The sequence below is a fragment of the Rhincodon typus genome, chromosome 45 (assembly GCF_021869965.1).
Source record: "Rhincodon typus isolate 14 chromosome 45, sRhiTyp1.1, whole genome shotgun sequence".
NCBI lineage: Eukaryota > Metazoa > Chordata > Chondrichthyes > Orectolobiformes > Rhincodontidae > Rhincodon > Rhincodon typus.
The window spans coordinates 5,258,718-5,273,074 of NC_063376.1; the positions used below are offsets into that span (position 1 = coordinate 5,258,718).

A 14,357-nucleotide genomic window follows, 5' to 3' on the forward strand; every position below is an offset into this window, starting at 1 on the left:
AAGATCCCACCAACGCTCTGGCCTATATTTGTCCATCACTCAATACTGCAAAAGCATTATCACATTGCTGTATGCCAATTGGCTGCTATTTTCCTACACTGCAGCTGTGACTGCTTCAAAAAGTGTATAATTAGCTGTAAAACCCTTTGACGTGTCTTGTGGTCTTGAGAGGCACTACAAAAATTTGAGACCTTTATTTGTTCGCAAATGGTGACACGGCTTCTTATACATTCACCTGTAATGACACTGACTGGTCCTTTGTTTAATGTCTCATCTAGAAGACAGCACCTCATCAGGCACAGGGAGTGACAGTCAGATTTGCTGACCCTTTGACTCGGGGGTGACCGTTCAAGTGGCTGCAGAACTTGAGCAGTCCCGCTCGGCAAAGTCCACTTTCGCACTGACCCCGCTCATGGACCCTCAGCCCCTCCCCCCAGGGGCATGGATGTTGGCAGAGAGCACATACCTGCGGCCTGTGGTGAGATGTACTTGGCCACGCCAGCAGACACCATGGTGAGAATGACATGATAAAGCACCCAGGAGAAGTACTGCAGGTACCGATAATTTTCCAGTGTGTCATAGACCCACAGGTTGGCTAATACAGAGAAAAGAAGAAGGAGGAAGTGAAAATTGGTGGCTAATTTTACATGAAGTTGTCCCCGTTAATGATGATAATCAATTGCTCACCAGGGTTCGATTAACTCTGTGGGCTAGTTTATTTCAAACTGTAAAGCAGTGATGAAGTAGACATTACAACACCAATTGATTAGTGTGTGCAGCTTGCGGACTAACTGGCAGGTAGAGTCACAACATTGTATATACACTGCACATGGAGTCCTTACAGGTAAACTCTCTCAATCAGACCATAACAAAAGTGAAGACTGCCTATGGATAGAGACTACCCCAGCCATCCACTTTTCATAGATTATACCAAGCTTTTATTGCTCCTCCTCCACCAGCTATCAACCTTGCCATATGATATTTCCTGTTCCATAGCCATTGAGATTTTACTGAAGAGAAAGGGGCTGTTTGATCCATTGTCCCCACATTGGTCATCAAACATTCATCTGTTCTAATTCCCTTTCCTAGCATTGCCCCATGGCCAAGTTTGTTATGGTGCTACAAGTTTTCATCTGCAAAGTTCTGAAATGTCTTGGGGTTTCCTGCCTCTACCACACTTCAGGCAGTGAGTTCCAGATAATCATCATCCATTTCTTCAAATCCCCTCTAAACCTCCTGCTCCTCACCTTTAAGGACTTTACCCCACCCCTAATCCTAGGACATTACCCAATCCTAATCCTATCAGCCATGATTGAATGTCAGCAGACTCAATGGGCCAAACGACCTAATTCTGCTCCTATATCTTATGATCTTAAAACTGTGCCCCCGGTCATCGATCTCTATACTAAGGGGAAATGTTTCTCCCTATCTACCCTTTCTATGCCTCTCAGACATTTGTACACCTCTATTAGGTTCCCCTCAGCCTTCTCTGCTCTAAGGAAAACAACAGAGATAGTAGGAACTGCTGATGCTGGAGTCTGAGATAACAAGGTGTAGAGCTGGATGAATACAGCAGGCCAGGCAGCATCAGAGGAGCAGGAAAGCTGACGTTTTGGGTCTGGACCCTTTCTGAATGTTATATAGAGCTCCATCATAACCTCATTGCTCTTGTATTCAATGCCTTGAATAATAAAGACAAGTATCCCATACGCTGACTTAACCACCCCATCTATCAATTCAATACAGGTTGCCTCGCTAGCCTAGTGTTTTCTGGGGAAGGGCAGTGGATTTGTAACAGGGCATCCCAAAATGCCTTACAGCCAGTGATGTCACTGTTATAATGTGGAAATGATGACAACCAAATTATGCACAGCAGGATCCCACAAACAGAGTGCTAAATATTGGCCTTTGTTCCTCCTCTTCAACATCCCACAGTGATTAACAATTAGCAATATTAAAATCTGGCTTGTCTCAGTAATGATGACCATCGTTGATTTTCAGAAAACCCATCTTGTTCAGTAAAGTCCTTTAGGGAGGAGTGTCTCCTATCCTTACATGTGACTCCACATTTACAGCAATGTAGTTGATTAATTGAAATGGCCTAGCATGTTACCCAGTTCAAAGGCTATTAGGTTGAGTAATAAATGATGGCCCTGCCAGCGATGCCTACATTAAGTGAATTTAAACTTTGCCAGCCCTGTGGTGGGATTGAACCCAGAGAATTAGCATGGGCTTCTAGCCTGCAGATCAAACCTCATAACAGAGATAATCAAACTATACACTAGACAGTAGCTTTGTCCTTTCTCTCTGTCAATCTTTCCAACTAATTGTGAAAAAACACCTTCCTGGTTGTTGATTTCAGAGGTGGATTTCATAGTCTTCGCTATCTATCTGCTCTCTGACCCTGGCAAAAGCTAAGCTGTTTACCCAATCTTTACAATGGTTAATTGGTCACTCTGGCCTTGTTTATCACACCAACTACTGAAGTTATATATTAATCAGGCATGGTAGATTTTGCTCCAATCAGTCTCTCCTTGAAGGGAAATTAGAAAAAGACTTGCATTTATATCGACTTTTGACAGTTCATAGAACCTTAAGAAACTGTAGAAAGATTATGGCCATTCAGTCTATCGAGTTGAGTGATCAAAAGAAATGAAACTGATCCCATCTTCTGTCAACTGCTCCATAGCCTTGCAGAACTCAGTGCTTCAGGTCAGGCCCAGGGTTCTTTTAAATAAGTTATGGGTTTCTGCAGCAAATCCCAGACAACCACCAGCCTCTGGGTTAAAAGGTTTTTCATCGTGCCTCTCTAATCCTTCGACAGAACTAATCATTTTAAATCTGTGCCCGCTGATAATTGACCACTTTGCTAATGGAAGCGGGTCTTCCCAGTCCTCATTATTTTGTACACTCCAATTAGGATACTCCTCAGCCTCCTCTGTTCTAACCTGAATCTATCCAATCGTGCCTCAAATCCTGCAATTGACTTTCAAGACCTGGGAATATGCTTGTAAATCTCCCCTGTACTCTTTTTAGGGGGCCCTCTTGTGGTGCAGTTGTAGCATCCCTGTCCTGGACCAGGGAGGCCTAGGTTCAAGTCCCCCCTGTGCTGGAGATATGTCATACCTACATGAGTAGGTTGATTAGAAAAATCAATAAAGAGATGACTGGAGATAATGTATGCATTGATGAGCACCTTTTGAAGTTTTCAGAACAGCTCAGTGGTTAGCACCACTGCCTCACAGGTTTTGATTCCAGCCTCAGCAACTGTCTGTGTGGGTTTCCTCCGACAGTCCAAAGATGTGCAGTTAGGGTGGATTGGCCATGCTAGATTATCTCATAGTGCCCAGGGATGTGCAGGATAGGTGGGTTAGCCATGGGAAATGGGATAGGGTTGGGGGGTGGTGAGTCTGGATGAGATGCTCTTCGGAGGGTCAGTGTGGACTCAATGGGCCAAATGGCCTGCTTCCACACTGTAGGGATTCTATGATTTCTAATTATGTCTTTGTATCTCTTGATAAAGGAATGAATGCCATATGTTTTATGAACTGCTTTCTCGACCTGTCTTGCCACCTTGAGTAACCTAGCCGCAGGGTCATCTTGCTACCTAGAGGTGTCCCCAATGGGAAGCTCTGTAATTGGGAGATCTCCCCTTCACCATCAGTGAACTGGTGTGGAGAGTATAGCCTGGGGCAGCCCTGTGCTGAAGAAGGTTGGGGATATTTCACAGACTCCAAGGCCACCTGTAATTCCTGTAGCCTTGAAGAGTTGGTGTACATACACAGTGCATTAGGCTAAAGCCCCTTACTCATTATTTGGAGGGGCGTGCTTAACAAATTTTATTCATGCATCAGCTGTATGCTTCTCATCTTTGACCACCCTGTGAAGGGCCTGGAAAGTCAAAAGGCCTTCTCAAGGTTCTGTTTCTGGGTGTGGACCAAGTTATAAGTCCAGGGAAAAGCTCATGAACAAGATTGCTGGAATACAGTGCCTACGTCTCTCTTCCATGCTATGTCTATACGCGGATGACCCTGAACAGGGAGCATGTGGTGGCACACTCAAGGCCTTCTGCCATCAGTGAGCACCACAGGGGCTCGAGTGCACCATTGATGCATTAACTTAAAGTTGTAAGTTTTCTGAGATGATTTAATATTTTTGTCACTGTTCCCCTTTAAGAACTAATTTTTTAAGTTAATATGTTAATTTGTTTTATTGGTTTGCAACAGGATATACCCTGAGGCCTCTCAGATTGTACAACTCGTTTAGAATTATACCTTCCATTTTATATTGCCTTTCCCTTTCTTCAGACCAAGATGTTTGACTATTCACTTTGCTGCATTAAATTTAATTGGATATACTTGATCCATCCAACATGCCAAGGAGAAATGGTAGCGTGATGACAACATCAGTGAATGAGTAATTCAGAAGCCCAGGCTGATGTCGTGGAGACATGAGTTTAAATCCCACCATAGCAACTGGTGGAGTTTTAATCCAGTTAATACATCTAAAATTCAAAGCAAGTCTCAATGATGGTGATAATCAATTGTTGTAAAAACCCATCTGGTTTGCTAATGCCCTCAGGGAGGGAAAGCTGCCATCCTTACCCAGTCTGGCCTACACGTGACTCCAGCCTCATAGCAATGTGGTTGACTCTTAATTGCCCTCTGGAATGATTGTAGCATACCACTCAGTTCAAGGGCAATTAGAGATGGGGAACAAATCTGGGACTTGCCAGCCTCACCCACACCCTGTGAAAGATTGAAGACTAAAAAAAAAATGTTCTTGTGCCTCATCAACACATTTGAAAGGCTGTTTGCTCCTATGATGCTGCTTGGCCTGCTGTGTTCATCCAGCTCTGCACCTTGTTGTCCTGGGTTCTTCACCAGATGGGAGCTTGCAAGTTGTCTAGCATTTGGATCATGGATGTGGAGATTCCCAGTTAACTTGCCTGACCTGTGAAGGCCACTGATCTGAGTCAGTGGTTCCTGGTAACCCACTACTGTGCTTTCACAAGATCTTCCAAATCTGCCAGAAAGGCAGTTCAACAGTAATGTCATTTCCCAAACCAACTTTTTTTTTATTCATTCATGAGATATAGGCATCACTGGCTAGGCAACACTTATTGCCCATCCCTAATTGCCCAGAGGGGAGTTAAGAGTCAACCACATTGCTGTGGGTCTGGAGTCACATGTAGGCCAGACCAGGCAAAGATGGCAGTTTTCTTCCCTAAAGGACATTAGTGAATCTGATGGGTTTTTCCAACAATCAAGAACAGTTTATGTGGTCATCATTACACTCTTAATTCCAGATATTTTAAAATAAAAAATTGAATTCAAATTCCACCTTCCCAAAGAGGTCAAACAAACATTCCTGCAGCAGATTCATGGGAGACTCTGGTCAGAGACCCACCGAGATGGAGAAGGTTCATTCGGGAAAGAGAGACCTCATCGGGAATGTACAGAAGTGAAGCCTGGACCTCAGAAGGAGCACGCATCCTACCCCAAAATACTCTGTCCACCTGAACCGTCAAGCACGCTGTGTGGGTAGCAGAGTCCGTACATTGCCCACTGGGTTTATCAGCCATCTCAAAACCCACTGGAATGGATTGGGAGCAAGTCATCCTCAAGCATGAAAAGACCAAGGTGCAAACCATTGAGGCCAATCGCAGATCAATTGTTTAAGTACTGTTTGTTTCAGATTCAGATCACTGACTGGTTTGCATTTTTCCATTAAGCTAAAAACCATTCTTTACCTGTGGATAGAGATATTGTTTGTACATTGATGTCTGCATTGTGATGCACAGGATGAGACAGCTGCTAGCAAACAAACACTCTATACAAAAAGGCTTTAATCATTGATTAATGAATATTCATTGTGTCTAGCACTGCTGCCTCACAGCACCAGGGACCTGGGTTTGATTCCAGCCCCATGTCTGCCTGGGTTTACTCCAGGTGCTCTGTTTTCCTCCCTCAGTCCAAAGATGTGCAGGTTAGGGTGGATTAGCCACGCTAAATCACTCCATCTCCCCTTGTGCTCACGGACCAGCTGTCTGTTTCCTGGAACCCCATCCAGTTGGTTCCAGGGGTCTGGACTCCCACGTTCCAGGGATCGGCACCCCTTTATCCAACATCCACAGGTACTGGGATGGGTCTGGATGGGAGGGTTGGTGTGGACTCAATGGGCCAAATGGCCTGCTTCCACACTTTAGGGATTCTATGATTGTTTCGACTACAGCTCGCTAAAGACATTTTGTGAAGCTATCCTGTGCAGCTTGTTACTGTTCCTTTGTTGCTGTCACAACATTTTTGGCAAGATGTAGCTGCTTTGAGAAAGTTTACAAAACATCAAATCGCCTGACCGCTGAGCAGATGCAATCTCGGAGCACCTGAAGCTTTCAGCAGTCCCAATTACAGGGCACCAGCAACCTTTTGGACACAAGATCGTATTAATTCTTGCGTGCCTCAAGCTGCTTCTCCTATCAGGTCAGCAGCATGCAAACCAACCCTTTCCAGGTCGTCAGGCCCTAACAGAAGTTAGGAATTTAATTGGAAATCAAACTGTGGGGGTTTGGTCTTTACAGATGGTGCTCAGTTGGACAATCAGCCATGATCATTTTGAATGGCGGAGCAGGCTCCCAGCACCAAACGCTCTACCCCTGCTTCTACGTTCTAGGTTTATAACTTAACAAGCTTCATTATAAGCAGCACCCTTAACATATCACTTTCCGATATTACAAACACCATACCGTAATTCACTCCTACAGCCAACATCCCCCCTCCCACAACCAACTTTTGCATACCTGCAGCATAATGACTGCATCCCTACACCCCAGCCCTTTAGATATGAAGGCCAGCATTCTGTTAGCCTCCTTCTCTATTTTCTGCACCTGTTCATGGCATTTTAAAGAGTTATTCACCTAAATCTGCAAATCTCATTGGACATCCACTGTATTTAACTCCGTAGCTTCTAAAAAAATACCCTGATCTGTCCTTTCTCAGTCTGAAATGGACTAGTTTACATTAAAATCCATCTGCCATAGTTATGCCCAGTCACCTAATCCACCAATATCCTGTTGGAATTTTATGCTGTCGTCAACACTGTGTATGGTGCTGCCCAGTTTGTGCCAACCACAAATTGAACGACCATTTGGTCCCTTCATCCAAATGATTGGAATAGATTGTAAATAGTTGAGTTCCCAGCACTATTTCCAGCAACACTCCCCTCATTATAATCCTCATCCTCAGCTCCTGGCCAATATTTGCCAGTCCTGACAGCTAAAGCCAAAAGTGTGGTGTTCTTCATTGCTGTAAGCCGGGAATATAAAGACAGGAGAAGGTCATTCAGCTCCTCGAATCTATACCACATTCAATCAGATCATGGCCAGATGGTCACTGCATTTTGAGCTTCATATCCCTTAATACACTTAGCGAAAAAAATTTAAAATTTAAAATTTAAAATTGATCTTCAATTAATTGCCATTTGCAGGTGAGAGTTGCAAACTTCTACCATCCATTGTGAGCAGAGGTGTTTCCAACTTCACATCTCAAGGGTCTGATCCTAAGTTTTAGGCTACATTTCCCTAGTCTTGCTCACCCCAAACAGCCAAAACCATGTCTTCAGGCACAGCATGGGGGAGAGATTGAGCTGTTGTGGGGAGAGTGAGATCTTATGGGGAAAGCCAGCATTGCGTGACTATGGGACCATGGTTAAAGAAGGACTGTAATGTTGAACTTTTAACTACTTGTTGAACTTTTTTCTACTTTGTACCTAGGTACCTTTGTACTTAAGATGGCACTGGGAATGGCAACTTTGTAAACTTTTCACTGTACTCCTGCATTCCTGTGCTTGAGTACACGTGACAATAAAACCTAATTCCTGTTCTACCCTATCTATTCCCCTTAATATCTTGACCATGAAAGGGGAAAGTGGCAGTATTGGCATTGTGGTGATGTTAGTAATCCTGAGGCCCAGGTTATTACGCTGAAGAATATTAGGGATGTAAATCTCTCAACCTTACCTGGTCTGGCTTACGTGTGACTCCAGACCCATAGTGATGAGGTTGACTATCAACTGCTCTCTGAAGTGGACCTGGTTTGCTCCTCAGTTCAAGGGGCAGTTAAGGATGGGCAACAAAGGCTGGTCCATGCCCATATCACATGAAGAATAGAGGAGAAAAGTGGAAGCCCTGGCATAAAGCTTTCAGGACGACTGCCAGTACTCAAATCCAGCAGAACCAGTATGACCCACATTGCAAGGTCATCTTACTGGTGTGATCTGCCCTTCAGATGACCCTTTAGAGATCCACCAAGGTTGATTTGACCAAAGTTTTCTTTTAAGTCCTTTCACAAGATTTGGGCATCTCTGGCAAGGCCAATATTTGTTGCCCTCCCAAATCACAGAGTGGCTTACTGCCATTTAACAGTCTACCAAATTTGCTGTGGGCCTGGAGAAACACGTAGGCCAGAGCAGGTAGGCCAGGTAGCAGATTTCCTTCCCTAAAGGGCATTAGTGAAACAGATGGGTTTTAAACAACAGTTGATGATTGAGGGTCATAGATGTCTCCAGCATGGAAACAGACCCTTTGACCTAACTTGCCAATCTGCTCAGTTTTCACAATCAAACTAGTCCCATTTGCCTGCGTTTGGTCCATATCCCTCCATACCCATTCCATCCATGTACCTGTCCAAATGTTTCTTATGTGACAAAATTGTACTCGCATCCACCACTACCTCTGGCAACCCATTCCAGACACTCACCACCCTCTGTGTGGTGTTTGGCATGATGGTTGTCATGTTCACCATTACCGAGACTAGCTACATGCAATTCCCAGATGCCTTAATTGAAATTTAGTTTCACCAGCTGCCATTCGAACCTGACAAACATTAACTACCACATCGCTGTGGGTCTGAAGTCACGTGTTGGCCAGACCAGGTAAGGTCATAGAAACATAGAAGATAGGAGCAGGAAGATGCCATTCGGCCCTTCGAACCTGCTCTGTTATTCATCACAATCATGGCTGATTGTCCAACTCAATAGCCTAATCCTGCTTTCTACCCATAACCTTTGATCTCATTCACACCAGGTGCTATATCTAGCCACCTCTTGAATACATTCAATGTTTTGGCATCAACTACTTCCTGTGGTATTGAATTCCACAGGCTCAGCAATCTTTGGGTGAAGAAATGTCTCCTCATCTCTGTCCTAAATGGTCTACCCCGAATCTTCGTACTGTGACCCCTGGTTCTGGACACACCCATCATTGGGAACATCCCCCCTCATCTACCCCGTCCAGTCTTGTTAGAATTTTATAAGTCTCTATGAGATCCCCACTCATTTGTCTGAACTCCAGCAAAAACAATCCTAACCTAGTCAATCTCTCCTCATACGTCAGACCCGCCATCCCCGGAATCAGCACTCTCTCAAGAGCAAGAGCATCCTTCCTCAGAAAAGGAGACCCAAACAACAGATTTCTGTCCCTAAAGGACGTTAGTGAACTTTAGAATATTTTAATGACAGTTGTCATGGCTCATCATGCTAGATTTTATGAAATGCATTTAAATTTCACCATCTGCTGTGGTGGGATTATGAACTCACATCTCCGCAGTATTAGTCTAGATCTGTGGATTATTAAACCGGTGACATTCCCACTATGCCACTGTCTCCCCCAAATTAAAATGCGTGATTATAGAGGACTAACTGTTACTACCTCTAAGCAGCTAGAGTTTTGTGGTCATATCTGAGCACCATACATTCGGAAGGATGCCAATCCTTTAGAGGTAGAGATACCATTAATGAGGGTCTTTGGCTATGTGGAGAAATTGCAAAAGTTGGGTTTGGACAGGACCCTGAACAACAGCATTGATTTACAGAGGGATCTTGGGGTTCAAGTCTAGAGCTCCCTTAAAGTGGCCACAACAAGTAGATAGGGTGGTAAAGAAGGCTTATGGCATGCTTGCCTTTATTGATCAGGAAACTGAGTACAAGAGTCAGGATGTCATGTTGCAGCTTTATAAGACTTTGGTTAGGCCACACTTAGAGTATTGCATTCAATTCTAGTTGCCACATTACAGGAAGGATATAGAGGCTTTGGACAGGGTGCAGAAGAGGTTTACCAGGATGCTGCCTGGATTTGAGGGTAGAAACTATACGGAGGGGCTAGAAAAACTCAGGTTATTTCCTATGGAGCAGCAGAGGCTGAGGGGAGAATTGATAGAAGTCTATAAAATTATGAGATACATAGATAGGGTTGACAGTCAGAATATTTTTCCCAGAGTTGAAATGTCTAATACTAAGGGACATGCATTTAAGGTGAGTGGGGGTAAGTTCAAGGGAGATGTGAGGGGCAAGTTTTTTAGTGGTAGGAATCTGGAATGCACTGCCAGGAATGGTGGTGGAGGCAGATACAATCGGAGTGTTTAAGTGAATTTTAGATTAGCACATGAATATACAAGGAATGGAGGGATATGGACCAACGGTAGGCAGAAGGGATTAGTTTAATTTGGCTTCATGCTTAGTACAATATCATCGGCCAAAGGGCCCCTTCCTGTGCTGTACTGTTCTATGTTCTTGGAGCACAGGAGGCTAACAGGCGATTTAATAGAGGTGTTAAAATTGTGAGGGCTTTTGATAGAACAACCAAGGAGAAATTGCTTCCACTTGCAAGGAGATTGGTAGCCACGGGGACGCAGTTTCCAATTAGTGGCAAATAATCCGGATTTGAGGTAAGGCCAATTTCTCTTTCTTAAAGTAGTGAGTTGTTGTAATCTGGAATGCACTGCCTGAAAGGACAATGGAAGCAGAACTTTCTGAAGAGGATTTAGAGAAATAATTTAGAAAAAAGGAAAATATTACAGGGTCCGGGGATATCACAACGTGAGTGGGACAGATTGGTGAGATCTGTCAGAGCTGGGACCGGTCAGAGCCGCCACAAGAAGACTTGGCTGAATGGTCTCTGTCTGTGCTGTGTGATTCGATGGTAGAATTAAATTAACTTATCCTGGACATGAACATTCAGGGTAGCATTTCCAAGCTGTTGTTATATGACAGGAAGTAAAGACTTCGAGGCATTTCTCATCCAGAAGAAAGTCCTCAATTACCTCTCTGAAACTTTGAAGTGATCACATCCAGACTGAAGCTAATAGTGGCCATGAACATGCCCAGCAGGAAAAGAAAGATCCAATCCTCTCCGAATTTCAGGATCTGCTTCCGTACAGACAGTATGAATGCTGTAAGTAAACAGGACATATCAGAGCCAGGATCAGCTCTCAGACCATTATCAAACTTTGGGCTCTTGTCAATTCAAATTAATGCATTGAGCAACGTTTGGATCACTCATTGATTCAAGCCATGTTATACATCTTTAGACTGGTGACAAGGAATCAGACTATAGTCTAATTGCATAACAGTTCGCAATACTTTACATCACTTCAAGTCCCTGACTCAGATCAGGTTCAAAGAACTTTGGAACTATCAGTTTACCAACCTCCTCCACTAGTGCAGGAATATGCAGGGACTGTCAACAGAGTGGGATACAAGGCTATGGGCGAGAGTGGGGAAGTGGGATTGCTTTGGGATTGAAACTCAGCTACAGGGACAAAGTAGGAAAGTGGGATTAGGTTGAGATTGATACAGGGCTATGGGGAGTGAGAAGGGACAGTGGGATTAGTTTGAGATTGATACAGGGCTATGGGGAGTGAGAAGGGACAGTGGGGTTAGTTTGGGTTTGATACAGGGCTATAGGGAGAGAGTGGGGCAGTGGGATTGGATTGGGAGTGACACAGTGCTATGGAGGAGAGCGTGGGGGAGTGAGATTAGTTTGGGTTTCATACGGGGCTATGGGAAGAGAGTGGGTCAGTGGGATTAGTTTTGGATTGATACAGGGTTACAGAGAGAGTGGGGCAGTGGGATTAGTTTTGGATTGATACAGGGTTATAGAGAGAGTGGGGCAGTGAGATTGGATTGGGGATTGATACAGGGTTATGGGGAGATAGTGGGGCAAGTGGGAATGGTTTGCGGATTGATACACAGCTATGGGCAGAGACTGGGGTTTGTTTGGGGATTGATATAGGGCTACAGGGAGAGAATGAGGCAATGGGGTTAGATTCAGAATTGATATAGGGCTAAGGGGAGAGAGTGGGGCAATGGGGTTAGATTCGGAATTGATATAGGGCTATGGGGAGAGAATGAGGCAATGGAGTTAGATTCGGAATTGATATAGGGCTACGGGAAGAGAATGAGGCAATGGGGTTAGATTCGGAATTGATATAAGGCTATGGGAAGAGAATGAGGCAATGGGGTTAGATTCGGAATTGATATAAGGCTATGGGAAGAGAATGAGGCAATGGGGTTAGATTCGGAATTGATATAGGGCTACGGGGAGAGAGTGGGGCAGTGCGCTTCATTCTGGACTTTGCAAGTGCTGACAAAGAGAAGGCAGGCTGAATGGCCACTCTCTGTGCTATGGAGCCTGACACCATTCGTCTAACTGATGCCTCCTGGAGCCTTCCAACTTACGTTTCAAGATCTTGAGCATTCTCTGCACCGCCTTCCTGGCCCCGCTGTGCCTCTCATCGGCCGTAAAGTAGCGTTTGTACGAGTCGTGGCCCTCCTCAGCACCCTCCTGCTCCAACTTTTCACCCTCCCTCTCTGTCCCACCGGCCTGGGACGGGCTACTGAGCTCCCCCACCTCATCCTGCGTCTCATCCTTGTCCAGGTCATTCTTCTCCGAATAAGGAGGCATCTCCAGACTGGAACTCCGGCCTTGGAGTACACTCCTGACTGTGATTGGCCTGGGGCCTGAAATCCTCTCGGTGTCTTTGCAGCAGAAGGGTGTAATGGTTGATCCTTCTTTTATATAACCTGGCCTCGGTAATCAAAGTCTAGATCAAACCAGCCCGTTCTGACCTCCTGGCCTCACTTGATTGGTTAGTTTTTGTTTTAAACAGTTGCTGCAAGGACTGTGTGTGTGTTTTTATCACAAGAGTTAGTCCGATTACAAAGTGCTTCAGCGCAGAAGTTAGAACAAGTCAGGAGTCACTGGTGAACACTAACTACATGCCTGAGCTCTTCTGATTAATTTTGCCTTGGCGTATAAAGGGCCCTCCACCGTGATAATCCTGCGCAAGCAGCAGCTGGCATTACGAGAAGGAGTTGATCCTCCCCAGAGCTGGTAACGTGGTAACCGTTGCCCCTAACGCTCCCCCACAAACCCCCCCATGGTGCCCAGTGACACAGCGCAGGCTCCACTTTTTTCTTCTCCTAAGCCTGTCGCCATCGCCTCACCCACTCCACCTCCTCTGTCTGGAATCAAGGAGTTTATAATAATGTAACACTCACAACATCACCTCCACCTTCCCCAGCCTGCATTCTGCTTCTGCAGGACGTCCAAGGTACCACATGACCAAGCAACGTGTTGCTGAAGCACGCTGGTAATCCACATGCAGCTCAAAGAGGGTTCTCTTGGTTGGGTGGGAGGGGGAGGGGCAGACATCGTGTTTAAGGGGGCAAATGATGGCCTAGGAACCCTGGGAAAAACCCTCCACTGGACAGGATCTTACAAATCCACCCTCAGTGTGGAGCTCCCTCGGTACTGCCACTGGTAGTGTTAGCCTAGAATCAGAGGGTCACAGTCTCAGGATCAGGGGTGACCTTATAGAGGTTTATAAAATCATGAGAAATCTAGTAAAGGTGAATGGCAGATGACTTTTGTCTAGGGTGGGGGATTTCGGGACTAGGGAGCATATTTTTAAGGTGAGAGGAGAAAGTTTTAAAAAAGACAAGAGGCAATTGTTTTCACAGAGTGTTGTGCGTGTGGAATGAATTTCCAGAGGAAGTGGTGGATATGGGTACAGTTACAATGTTTAAAAAACATTTGGATAAGCACATGAATAAGAAATGCCTGGAGGGATAGGGACCAAACGCAGGCAGGTGGGATAGTTTAGTTTGGGATTATGGTTGGCATGGACTGGTTAGACAGAAGGGTCTGCTTCCTACTGTATGACTCTATGATAGGGGGTGGGCCATTTAGGACTGAAACGATGAGAAATGTCTTCACCCAGAGAGTGGGGAGCCTATGGAATTCTCTGCCACAGAAAGCAGTTGAGGCTAAAACATTGAATGTTTTCAAGAAGAAGTTAGATATAATTCTTGGGGCTAAATGGATTAAAGGTCATGGGGAGAAAGCAGGAACAGGGTATTGAGTTGAATGATCCGGCATGATCATATTGAATGGATGAGCAGGCTTGAAGGGAGGAATGGCCTACTCCTGCTCCTATTTTCTATGCGCCTGTGTTTCTTTCTGGAGTAGACTTGAACTCACAACAGTCGTTGGGTAAGAGATGAGACAGCTCCAGCTCCAC

The 14,357-nt window shown here is 45.0% G+C and overlaps 1 protein-coding gene across 1 annotated transcript in view; it reads right to left on the reverse strand.

Moving 5' to 3' along the window:
- Nucleotides 1–14,357, reverse strand: part of LOC109910529 (chloride channel protein ClC-Kb-like) — a 69,007-nt gene that overhangs the window by 53,283 nt on the left and 1,367 nt on the right. The window contains 4 exon segments of the mRNA XM_020509738.2: nt 467–595; nt 11,097–11,225; nt 12,514–12,753; nt 12,756–12,911. Of these exon segments, the coding sequence (XP_020365327.2) occupies nt 467–595; nt 11,097–11,225; nt 12,514–12,753; nt 12,756–12,911 (654 nt within the window).